The sequence below is a fragment of the Stegodyphus dumicola genome, chromosome 2, assembly GCF_044657685.1.
Source record: "Stegodyphus dumicola isolate Sdum_Otavi_A_Nest chromosome 2, ASM4465768v1".
In the NCBI taxonomy this organism is placed as follows: Eukaryota; Metazoa; Arthropoda; class Arachnida; order Araneae; family Eresidae; genus Stegodyphus; species Stegodyphus dumicola.
The window spans coordinates 227,438,342-227,451,793 of record NC_140769.1 but is presented as its reverse complement, the minus strand read 5'-3'; the positions used below and the strand labels follow the sequence as shown (position 1 = coordinate 227,451,793).

At 28.0% G+C, this 13,452-nt stretch overlaps 1 protein-coding gene across 3 annotated transcripts in view; it reads right to left on the bottom strand.

Moving 5' to 3' along the window:
* Positions 1 to 962: 962 nt before the first annotated feature.
* Positions 963 to 13,452, bottom strand: part of dor (vacuolar protein sorting-associated protein 18 dor) — a 124,095-nt gene continuing 111,605 nt past the window's right edge. For all 3 annotated transcript variants that reach the window (XM_085811838.1, XM_085811837.1, XM_085811839.1), the window contains 8 exons: positions 10,435 to 10,569; positions 10,277 to 10,358; positions 7,986 to 8,113; positions 6,896 to 7,017; positions 5,192 to 5,309; positions 3,865 to 4,011; positions 2,441 to 2,499; positions 963 to 1,208 (listed from right to left, as the gene is read on the bottom strand). In XM_085811838.1, the coding sequence (XP_085667964.1) occupies positions 1,145 to 1,208; positions 2,441 to 2,499; positions 3,865 to 4,011; positions 5,192 to 5,309; positions 6,896 to 7,017; positions 7,986 to 8,113; positions 10,277 to 10,358; positions 10,435 to 10,569 (855 nt within the window). In that variant the 3' untranslated portion in view covers positions 963 to 1,144. The remainder of the gene's footprint in view (positions 1,209 to 2,440; positions 2,500 to 3,864; positions 4,012 to 5,191; positions 5,310 to 6,895; positions 7,018 to 7,985; positions 8,114 to 10,276; positions 10,359 to 10,434; positions 10,570 to 13,452) is intronic.

Genomic DNA, 13,452 nt, shown 5'->3' with positions numbered 1-13,452 from the left:
ACCTAATATCAAAAGATATGTACTTTACATGTATATGCAGATGAAACAAATTAAAGGAAAAGAAAGAGTAATTAATATTCGAATACTGAAATATTTTTAAAAAATACATGAGAAATACAGAAAATCAATAATATATTTATTCTGCTTACTCTTCAGTAAGCGATTAAATATTGCATAAAGTTATACAGCCAGCTGATGGAGTTCTTTGATATGATATGGAAAGAGTCTGAAAAAGTGACAATATTCAAATTCAATCCATTCCTATTAATAAGATTAAGTAAAGACATCAAGAATGAGAGTTATGGGATAGTTCTGATGTAGAATAAGGATGCTGAACCCACAAATCTTATATGTGAACTCGCAATCCTGCGCAAAAGATATTAGTAACAGAAATGTAATACTATTTCTTATTACTGCCTTCAAATATTTCAGTATTAAATGAGATATTTGCATTATTAGAGTTTTTATCTCATTGTTTGTGTACATGTCATATACAAATCACACATAATGTAAATGTAAATTTTCATCTATCTGGTTTCATTTCCCAGACACAAATTATAACTTCTTTGATTCATTGATACAGGCACCCATAAAAGTTTTGAATCAACAAAGCACTGCTGCACTTAAACCAAAAGCCCCCCTTTTTTTTTTCATAATAATTTTTCACTGCAAAATTCTGAACACATTTACATAATTCTAAACTTTAAAAACTAAAATATATAAATTATTATGCAAATTAAATAATGGAGAAATTATACATTTTCCATGTAAGTTGATTATAAAGTGAATAAATTACAACTTATAAAATAATTGCATTTAAAAATATTTAAATAGTTTGAACGCCTAAATCTGTACAATTCAATTATTATTTTTATCAGTACAATTTAATTTTAAAAAACATATTTTATATTAATCTACAATATATTTTGCTCAGTTCAAAGCATACACACACACACTAAAAAACTAAAACAACTGGAAGATCATTTAATAAAAAATCACAGTTCTCTTATTTACACTGAGGAATGATAGTAGACAAATACAGAAAATTGACTTTCTGCATGTTTTTTAATATACAATATACAACTTTCCTTATAAGTATCTCTTCTCTCACTGTGTTTTCTTATTTTTATTTATTTATGTATAATTATTCCCAGCTTTGTAATACTGAAGAATACTCAGACATATTCAGGAAAGGAACATCAATTGATCTGCAATGACACAATATGTAGGATATTATAATATCAACATTTTTGCACCAATGACTAACATGCTAAAAATCAGAAATAAAATATATTTATTACTTTTGTTTTAATTAGTATTTTTAATAGATAGAACTTTTTACAAAGTAATATATAGTGAGCCAAATTATGTAACATGCAATTTATTACACAAATTTAAGGCATAATATTACAGAAATTTAAAGGCATAATAGAAACATATTTTGTGTCATGAAGAAAACAGAAGACCAAGCTATGACAACAAGTATTTGTAGATATTAAATAAGTGCTTTAAAAATTCATTGCAACATACTATGCATACATAATACATAGCAAACTTACCAACATTACTAATGTACAGTAGGAATTGCCAACACTTATGAGCAATTATATATATCAACTTCAAACCTTCAGTACTATAAGAGTATGAACCTACTACAATAAGTACTATGAATCCACACTGAGAGAAAAATAACTTTACAAAATATTTTCCACAGTCTCTTAAGTTAATACTCATTTTAAATTAATTTTCAAAATAGAAAAATTTAGTATATTGCAAAAATGTCTTGAGGATCATATATATTATCCCATCAAAATGCTGACAAACACTGTAATACATAATACAACACATAATAGTGTGAATTTTTAGTACTTTTTTGCTGTAATTTTTAAATGTTTTTAATATTTTGGTGATGTAATTTTGAATTTACTGTTTTGTTTTTGCTGAGTGGCCTGAAGTAATTGATTTCTGAAGAAAGCCATAAGAAACAACAACATTCATCTATCATGAAATTATGAAGAAATAAAACATAATCAAAATAAGCAGATGGAAGCCAAAAATTATGTTGTAAAGAATTTTAGTCTCAGTGAATAATTAATGCCATAAATTTAATCTTTTGCAAATGGGGGGGGAAGAGTTCCATTTAACGTAAATACTATATGAATGGTCCTTTTATGAATTTACATTGGCTATCTATAACTGGTTACGACTAACTCTGTTTTACCTTCCTGCTTTATAATTAAATTTTATTTACTACATAAAAATTCACATTTACATCCCAATTACTCCTAATTGTTCTAGAAGTTTTCTTTCAAATGAATTATCAAAGCTTTTCCTATACTTTTATAACAATTTGAATCTTAAAATCATATTTAAACATAAAATTTCCTGTATCAGAGAAATAAATGCATAACAAATCATAATACAATGAAATCTTACTTACCTTATCATTATATCTCCACAGTATAAACATTCAGACGCCACAAGATCATCCAATTCCGCCTTTAAAAAAAAAGTAATTATAAAACGGGTTGTGAGATTCAGATTAATTTAAAATACAAATGCTTTCAGTTTAAATTAATACCTGCCATTAAATTAAATAGCATACACATTAAAAATCATAAATAAATTTAGTTTCTTGTAAATTTATTTAAGAAATAATTCAATTAAATGTGCTTAAATGTGTAAAGAATAGCCCAGTTAAATTTTTTTTTTAAAGTCTCAAATATTAAATAAAACAAGTTTAAAAATAAATGCTTTAAAATTTGTTTTAAAATCATGTTTTTAAATTTTAATTGTTGTATTTCTCTTCCAATTCAATAAAGCAAGTTATTTAAAATCAAAATAATTTTTTATTTATTTTCTTAATGATGTGCAATCAATATTTCTTTTGAAATTATAATATAATATAGAATACTGCAGTTTTCATCTGTAAAAATGACAATTTCATTAATATCTGAAATATGTTAATAAATAATTTATTCATGAAGTTTTTTCTTCTTCTAAATATGACATGTACTTAGAAAGGAAAGTTAAGCCGGATTTTTTGATAATTTTGGTAGGAATTACAATGAACTTACATAAATTAGATGCAAGAAAAGTTGACTTAAATAAAAATACAAATGATAAAAAGATTAACATAAGAGATGAAATTTTCAAAAGTCTCTTCAAATAAATGAAATATGGGAAGGGGGAATACAACTTACATAAAAATATTAAATAACTACAAATTATACAAAGAATGCATTAAAAATAAATTGTGAAAAAATAATGACATGTCAGAATTAAAACTTAATTTTATTAATTTATCCACAGAAAAGTGCATGAAAGAGTAAGTATAATGAAAAGAAAGAAAATGGGAACATGCATTTTTATGTTGAAATTTTGTATGTTTATTATTTATGTTTTCTTCATAATAATCATACCTTAGATTCATCTTGAATTTTTATTATTGCATATTTTGAAGCAAAACTCAATAGTTTTTATAAAGAAGATCTGAAGTTAGAAAATGTTTGCAAGTGTTATGAAAAAAAAAAAAAAAAAAAAAAAAAAAAAAAAAAATTGTTTATTTATATAAAAAAATATACTTTTTTTTTTTTTTTTTCAAAGTGTGCAGTAAATTAAATGCTCCAGTACAAAGGTACACCACTAAGGAAAAGCTTTTGCAATGACTGATATACTGTTACTCTTAGAATGAAATAAAAGAGTGAATCATGCATCCAGCTCCATGGAACAAAAGCATTATGCAATCTGGAGAACTACTGTACAGTATACATTGTTATTTACCAAAATTATATGATGAAAATGTTAACCAATGCAATGTTTGAAAATGTTGCTAATCTAATACTTGATATTTGTGATACTTACATTTAGCCTGTCTTTGGTACTAACAGCTGCTGACATCAAAGACGTAGAAGAAATTGACACTGAATCTTCCTGTCCAACAAAAGCAGACAACTGCCTCTGAATTTCAGATACACGATTCTGCTTTGTGGGTGAAAGATGAGGTAAAACCTGAAAAATATACGCTCACATGTTAATAATAATAAAATATTTTAATAAATCATAACCACAAAAAAAGAATGAACTGTAATAAACATTGAATGATTATGTGAACTATTACCTACACACCCCTTTAATGCTATAAAAATTTTCATTAAACATTTTAATGAATGATAGTTAAATTTCTGTAAATTAAGCACTTTTTTGAGCAATTTTCTTAAAAGAATAAAAAGTAAAATGATATTATGTAAATAATTCCATATGGTTACATATTACACTTAATCATGTTTTATTGCTAGAGTTTATGTATTAAAAGCAGTCAGTGAAACAGTATTTCACAGAATATTTCTTCATAATTTGATCTTATGCGATGAGAAATTATATGGATGAAATAAATGTGATGCACATTAATGAAAACAATAATAAAATATTAAAATTCTTTTGCAACTTAGCTGAGGCATTTTTTCCCCTTAAGCACAAGGTTCTGAAATTGTTTACTTATTCACATAATTTTCTCCTTTCTCAGGACATTCAGAAAGTGAGGTTTCCTAGGTTTTAAAATGGATTCGTTCAGGTAGTGATTATTTTCATCTTACTAATTGATTTACTTGTAGATTTTATATGCATGGGCTCTGACTGATGGAATAATAATGAACTGTTTCTAGAAAATGAGATATCTAATGCTCATGAGGTTTCTAAAGAATACTGCACACAAGAAGGCTGACTGAACAGTGAAATAACAGTAATTTCTCCCCTCTTGATTTTTTTTTTGGGGGGCAATAAAATTAGTTACAAAGAGGGGGATGTACAAGTAAGAATAGTAATCAAAATAAAGCATATATATATATATATATATATACACACACACACACATATATATATATATTTCATTGAGAACAGGATTTCTTAAATGTCAATCTAAACACTATCTGGTTATAAAACAACTACTTCAAAATATTAGTATTTCCCTTAAGCTTTAGATTTTAATCTAAGGTAATGCTTACCTATACAGAAAAAATTTTACATATTTTCACATATACAGAAAAAAATATTATACTACAAATATAAAAAAGCAGAAGTTTCAAATATATATAACTGTACATTAATTTAAAGAATAAAACATCTACATCAATTTGCAAAATTTTTTCATTAAAGGATATGTGTATAGCCAATAAAATAAAGAAACCCTCACCTCAGCTATCATACAAACTGAATGAAAAACATGCTTGCAAGGAAATAAGTAAAATGAACGGCCCATTATAGGATAATTACAAGAAGCACATTTTTCTTGTGCAGTGACCACAGAAAACCTGAAATTTAGAATGTTAATGATTAACAAACTGTTCGCTAAGCAACAGAAAATATCCACTTTTTAAAAAAGAAAATTTTTCAAGATACTTAAAGACTCTTAAGACATAGCATATAAATCTATGGTAGCTGCACATGAATTATATTTTTATCTTCAAGTACTAGGAATGTTGTCAGATGAAGAAAAATATTTGATCTAAAGGAAAAATGAGAAAAATGTGTTACTTTGATTAAACTAAGTCTAAATTTGTACTATCATACTAGTTGAATCTCTCACTTTTCATATAGCACTCATAACAGTCTTAATAGATAATTTCAGATGCTTTTTTGAGTACCAGGTGATGAATTTCAATTGAGCTATGGTTCTTTTTTTTTTTTTTTTTCCCATTAAGAGTGTATTGATTATATTAGAGTGGATTCATTAAGAGTGTATTGATTATTGAGACTTGCATAACAGAAAAAATACACTTAGGGGTTAAGATTAGACAAAATATTTAACTCTATGAAAACGTTATCAATCTAATAATAAAACTATGCTCAATATGAAGTAACAGCCATCATTATAAATAAGGATTTAAAAAATTACACATTGCTAATAGGTTAGGTTACATTAATTGGTTAAAGAAAGGCTATCTGACTATGACAAGTGATGTCTTCGTGGATTTTTAAGGGAAACTGGCTCGTATTGCCTGTCACAAATGGTAAGAATGAGTGACTGTAATCTTTAAATATTTCACTGCTGCAGACCTCACACAGTTTACAAGGGACACCATCTGTCCTCAAGCTGCTATTATTATTATTATTGTTATTTTAATTTTCATAATATTAGATCATATTTCTCCTGCATGATACTTGTATGTCAGAAAAATAAGTTCTAGGTTAAAAGCAGAATGCATATTTAGAGTGCAGAACATTTTACCACATCTGAATAGCAAAATGTTCAATACAAAGGAGAAAAAAGAGAGAGAACAATAAACACACTGAATATATGACTTTGATTACAAACGAAGCTGATTAAAAGCACTGGCAAAAAGCAGAAGATACTTATAGCTATTGTTCAAAGCATTTCTAAAGACACTCAGTCATCCTAGATTTTAGATTAGAGATACATTCCTTTCTCACTTACTGAAGAAAGAATAACAAAATGCAAATACAAATGAATTCAGTTGAAGTGAGTATTTTTTCCTCCCTCTATCACTGGTATCAGTTATATAACTCCAGACTTTATATGAAAAATAGGGCACAAGAAATTAATAAGTTAAAACTTATCCTTTATATATGTTACTAAGTTTGCTAATTAATCATATATATACCCAATAAATAGCAATATTGATAATTTTAAGTAATGCAGCTAATTTTGCTATGTAATCATATAAGGTTTACTATCTGATGAACAGTAATATTCACAATTTTATGATCACAGATTTAAAAAAAAGTTATAAGCATTTTAATAGTAGATCCTGCTATTACAGCTGAAATTTGTGCTTTACAAATCATAATTCATTTAATGAAACTGTTCTCCCTCCAGCCAAAAAGAAATATTTGGATATTTGGAATTGAGAGCTGAGGATATATAAGTATTTTTTACTTGTTTCTAAATGTTTGAGTTTCAGCTCTGATTTCCTGAGTATTCTGAGTTGCAACTTCCATTTCTTCCTTCAAACCTTCAATATGTTGATTATATTCTTGCAGGGAAGAACATATAGCATCCTATAAAAGAAAGGGAGACAGATACAAGACTGAATCACATAAGCATTCATAGTTATCATAGTATAGAAGGATTCTTAACTTACATAAATATTTTCATTGATCTCTCTTGAAGGAGTCTGCGACACTTAGCCAATGAGACATTTAGCCAACACAAACATTAGCTGTGGACATTTACTGATATGGACATTTAACAGACAGGACATTTAGTCAACAACACATTTAGTTGATAGCACGTTTAGCTAATAATGCATACATGTAAACAAAGAGGGGGGAAGTGACAATGTTTTTTTAAATTTTTTTTTTATATTTATCTGATGAAAAATTGTTTTCAGGGGTACATAACAAGAAGGTTTATGGACAAGTACCACATTTTTAGTCTTTACTTATTTTATTTAATGCTAAAAAAAGAGAGTAAATGTTAAAATTGGACAGAAAAACAACCTCATTTTGGTGAAGGTTTTCAAATCAATTTTGAGATCAATGGAACATAGGAATGAAACAATTTTACATGGAAAGAAATGGATGAAGCCAAGCAAAAATAAATATAACATGATCTATCAAGGAAAATAATAATAAAATGTGGAAAAGCTAAGATATTAGAATTTTGAAAGCATTGAAAAATTAATTCATTAACTAAAGTACAAAAATTGGCATTAATGTGAGAATTCAAAGAAATCCAGTTCACTAACTGAAGAAGCTCTACATATATTTTTTTGTAGATCAAAAATGAAAATTATGATTAAGTGTCCAGCTGTGATTAGCCATCAAAAATTTATTTATTTCTCTTGCCAATAGCAAATATAACCTACCCTTGCTACTGAGAAAATAAATAACCTATTTTTTTAAAAGTACTTAAATAAATTAGCACCATCTCATTATATTTCTATGATGTGCACACCAAATATGTAATTTAAGAGAAATTTATACATTTCAGACATCCAGAACATGGATATTTATTGATACACTACCTTGAAATGATCTATCGTCACAAAATCTGGGAAAAAGGGTAAAATATCTTCAATCTTTATTAAATCGCATTCCTGAAGAAACTCCATAGCTCTTTTTATATCATTTTTCTCTTTCACCACATGTTTTGCTAAAATTAAGAACAAAAAACACATAATGTATAAATAATTATACATAATACATTCTTCAGTTATCTATGAAACCTACAATGAAAATTAACTAAGCATACATATTTCTAGTCAAATAATCTAAAATTAATACATTTGCATCCAGGGTAGGTATCCAAAACTTCACTGAGAGCCAACTAACAAAACAAAACAAAACAAACAAACAAACAAACAAAAAAAAAAAAAAAACATGCACTGGCGTTGACTGGCTGTTAGACAATACCTCCACATCGGCTAGCACGTAATTGGTAGCCAATGTATTTAGATAATAAATCAGTAAGCTAAATTAATAAAACTAAATTAATATATAATCTACTATGACTACACATTATTTTGTACAGACAGGATCTTAGTTATTGCATTAAAAACATCTAAAAAAGTACATATAAAGGCTAATACACAATACTGCTAGTAAATCTCACTAGCCTTTATTATTTAAAACAAATCAATTTTATAATCTAGATTTACAATCTGAAACTCAATTTTAATGGCATACTTTTAACCACAACATGTGCAACCATGAACACACAATTCAGATTGATTTATTTAGGAACTAAGGTAGTTTCACACCATTTAAGGAACACAGTTGTTAAGGAGACAGATGATTACTTTTTAATAATCTAAGCTGATTTGCTGATTATGTGGATCACAATTTGTATTAAGTATTGATTACATTGTACTTCATTTTCTGGACTTATTTAATCATTTAAGTATTTTTAGAAATATGAGAGTCCTCAAAATTTAAATGAGTTATAATGATGAATAATTACTATCATTAAGTACTCAATTATTATTATGCAATTTTTATTATTATATTACCATTTTGATTAATTATAATAATGCTTTCTCCTCCCCAAAAACTGCCTTTTGGTTGGTAATAAAGGAAGACAAATTTATGAAAAAATGGATGCTTTTGTAATATAATTAAAGTTCAGTTTTAACTATCAATTATTTAGGCAAACTAATTAACTAAATTGTGATAATTAACTAATTAATTAAATAATAAGCTAATAAGCTTCTGAAGGACTTTTAAGAGAAAGTAGCTAACATTAACATTTCACATGATGAAAACAATAAAAATTCCATTCAGTTGGCTGCTTTAATGAACTGAACTGAATATAAATCTCAGCTCTTCCAAAATTTGAAGCTAGGAATGAATAATTTTCTTTTCAGACCCATGACCTATTGAACTATTTTAATCTAAACTACTTTTTTAATCTTCTTCATAATAAAACTAAAATTCTAAACAATAAACAACATCCACTACTTCTGGTAATTCCTTTTAAAATTCCAATATTTAACTGAAAAATTTTCCTTTCTAAACACGACGGATGTTTATTATAAGCACTACCTATTTCAGAATAAAATTCATTATATTAAAACATTCAGTTATGTCTCAGATTATTGAAATTTTCATGCAGTGATTCCTATGATACAGTAAATAACCCTATATATGCCAATCATTTTATGTTGCTTACCACGGAATGGAAGTTTTGTCAGTGGCATATGATACCTGTGAATGATAAAAAAGCAAAAAATGCCTCATTCAAGAAATAAAGGATTATGAGTAAATTTCTAGAGGAAGGAGATATCTCAAACTACCAAAATCTGAACAGCTTCACATACAATATGCAGAAGAATGTCTATCACATACAGACTGTTGGACATCTTGATACATCCCCATTAGAATCCAAATTATAGCTGAAGTAGTGTTTCCTAGTGTCATAATAGTAATTCAAGATTGAATTCATATCAAACCAAACGCTTTTTAAGAGAGGATAAAGATCCTCCCAGAATGCTGGAAAGATAATACTGCAGTACAAGGGGATTGCTTTCAATAAACACATTGCATATGTACAATGATTTCACTTTTTAAATCATTCCACTCACCTTGATCATATTTGAATTTCCTCACATTTCAGATAGATCTATTAAGATATATGACTACATTATAGATGATTTAAAGTTGAAGCATTTATACTATTTAAAATCTTTATTATATAATACTCAATTAAAGCTAAAGTTCTTAGAAAACAATACAATATTTTAATACATACAGTATTTTTTAAAAATTAAATAACTATACAGAATGAATATTAATAATAAACATTATTAAAAATAATTACCAATTTTTAACCAAAGTTTTTTCTTTAAATCATCATTATCTTCTGGACGACAGGCATTCTGCTTTCCTAACTCAACATCAACCTACATATAAATTATACTTTAGATTACTTTAATACAACAAAAAGGAACACTTAAAGGAAATTTTTAATGCACAAACCTTAAGTGCTAAATCTACAGCTTCTTCATAAAGCCCCATTGTTGTGTATATGTGGACACATGCTCGTTCAAATCCCTGAAGCTCAGAGCATAGACGCAATGCATATTTCTGATCATATGGAACATCAATTTCATCCTGAAAACAAGAAATAAGTATACATACACACAAAAAAAGAAAAAAATTCCTCAATACAGTTTGATTTATTAAAATAAATATATATGATATTACTAACAAAATAAATTATGATACATAAAATCATTAAACATTTTACAGCTAGTCGTGCTAAAATAAATAAGAAAAAATTTCACAAATGAGAAGGTAATGTCAAACATTAATGATAGATAATGATAGATAAGAAAGAAAATTAATAATATATTATACAGAATAAAACATTAGTAAATTTTAAATATTGTTTCTTTGTGAACAGATACACTGAATTATAAAACAAAGTAACAATATAAGAAAGAAACAATGAATACTATAAATGATAATGATTATTTAAATTTTGAGGCATTAAGTTTAACGGTAAACATCAGCTAAGTATTTTAGCCTAATTTTGCTAAGTGTGACTCATGTTGAGAAATTAACTTCTGTTACGCAGCATGTTTTATACAAAATGCTATGCAATAAACTGCATATGCAAATAATTTCAACAGAACTCAGAAATTAAATGACAGTATTTCCACTTTTCTGAAAAATTAAAAAAAATATTTTCATAATATTCTAAGACTTTGAAATGTTTAAGCAAAAACATTCATGCAGATTTGCAAATAAAATGCCAAAGCCAAAATAGTATAAGACCCATTTTTTAAGCACTGTTTTTGAGTTTTTCTACAAGTAAGTGATTTCAACTAAGATCTCAGGCAAGATACCTTTGGACTAGGTGGAATTTTTATTTTCTCATCTAGAGGCAAAATGATAAAACTCAGAAGTCAGACATTTTTGTTAAGTAAATTGGCATAACAGACATAGTACATATACTCATGGTGTGCTTCTGCTTCATGTTTAAATTTAATCGTATACTACTGCTCAAATCTGTACTATCATTAACATCATTTGACAGAAAATAAATGTAGCATTTTTTCTATAGGCCAGAAATGCCACTAAAAGACTGCTGGGAAAAAAAAAAAGCTCATCCTACATGTAGCTGAAAATACATGGCACCATGCAATCATTTACCCTTTCTTGTACTTATCCTCGTCAAATATGGACTCAACAGCGGTTAAACAAACATTTGTGCTGCAAAACTGTCTGAAATGACAGGAGGCAAACATCTAGAACAAAAAAAGGAAAGAAAACAGTGATTAAAGAAAACAAAAACGATTATCTGTACAACCCAGATTTTACCCTAAATGAAATTTAACTATAGTTGTGTTTGAAGTTATTGCTTGCTGAACAATAATTTAACAATGAAGAAACAAACAGTGAAGAATAACATCAGCTGAATGGATAGATGACTCACTTCAATGAAAGATGAATATAAAAATTTCTATCGCTTATGGCGAATTCTTCTGTAATGACAGGGGCTACATAGGCAAATAATTTAAAGAATGAAGAATGCAATAGTCACAAACACGTTTTGCCCAAAAGGGCTATTAATCTTGAAACATGATTTTGCATTCACTATAAATGCATTGTTTAGCTTTTCATTTCAGTTGTCACCATTTGGCAAAATGTAAGATATTTATCTTACAAATTTAATCTGCCTGCTACTGATTAACAAACTAAGCTATTAAAAATAATAGATGCAGTTCTCAAGAATATTATTTTTTACTTTTTAATCTGATTGATTTAAAAAAAAATGCATTTACACTCATGTCCATAAATTAAGGATAATGCAAAATCAGGCAAAGGAAGAGTTAGAAGCAAAACAAATTTGACTTATTTGTAAAGCTTATTTATTAAACAAAAGGTAAAGAACAAAAAAAGATGCTATACATTTGATATTATTAGAAAAATTGATTAACTGATTAACAAACTAAGCTATTAAAAATAATAGATGCAGTTCTCAAGAATATTATTTTTTACTTTTTAATCTGATTGATTTTAAAAAAAATGCATTTACACTCATGTCCATAAATTAAGGATAATGCAAAATCAGGCAAAGGAAGAGTTAGAAGCAAAACAAATTTGACTTATTTGTAAAGCTTATTTATTAAACAAAAGGTAAAGAACAAAAAAAGATGCTATACATTTGATATTATTAGAAAAATTAGTGATTTTTTTCTCCCTGGAGGAAATTACAAAAAAAAAAAAAAAAAAAAAAAAAAAACTATTTACAAAAAAACAATATTACATGGTTGGTATGATTGTTAATACATTGCATGTCTCCCAGACGATGCAATACAGTCCGTACAACGCCTAGGCATGCTGAGTATCAAATTATCGATCTGATCTTGGGGGATATTGCACCACTCAAAAAGCAATGCTCTCCGAAGTTCCGGTAGACATGTAGGAGGAGGTTGACAGACTGCAACTCATCAGCCAAGCATGTCCCACACGTGCTCTACTGGATTCAAGTTCGGTGAGAGTGCTGGCCAGTTCATACAGGTGATATCCTCCGATTGAAGGCGATGTTTGCACGGTGAGGACGGGCGTCGTCATCCATAAACACAATTATGTGCCCATGGCGCCCCGAAACAAACGTATATGTTGTTCCAGAATGACGTCCCGATAGATTTGGCTTGTCATGGTTCCAATTTGAACTTGCAGGTCAGTTCTGGAACCCAGAATAATTCCACCCCAAACGAGAAATCCTGCACCATCGTAACGGTGTCGTTCAATGATGTTTTCTTGGTGGTAATGGCTACCTGGAGCTCTCCATATGAAAGTTCGGCGAGAATAAGACTGCAAGCTAAACCTGGACTTGTCGGAAAACAACACACAAGCCCACTGTTGCAGTGTCCACAATGCATGCTCTCTACTCCAGGCTAACCGCATGCGACAGTGAGTTGCAGTAAGTGGAACTCATCTGACAGGTCTACGAGCACATAGACCAATCTGCCCTAAGTGTCTGTA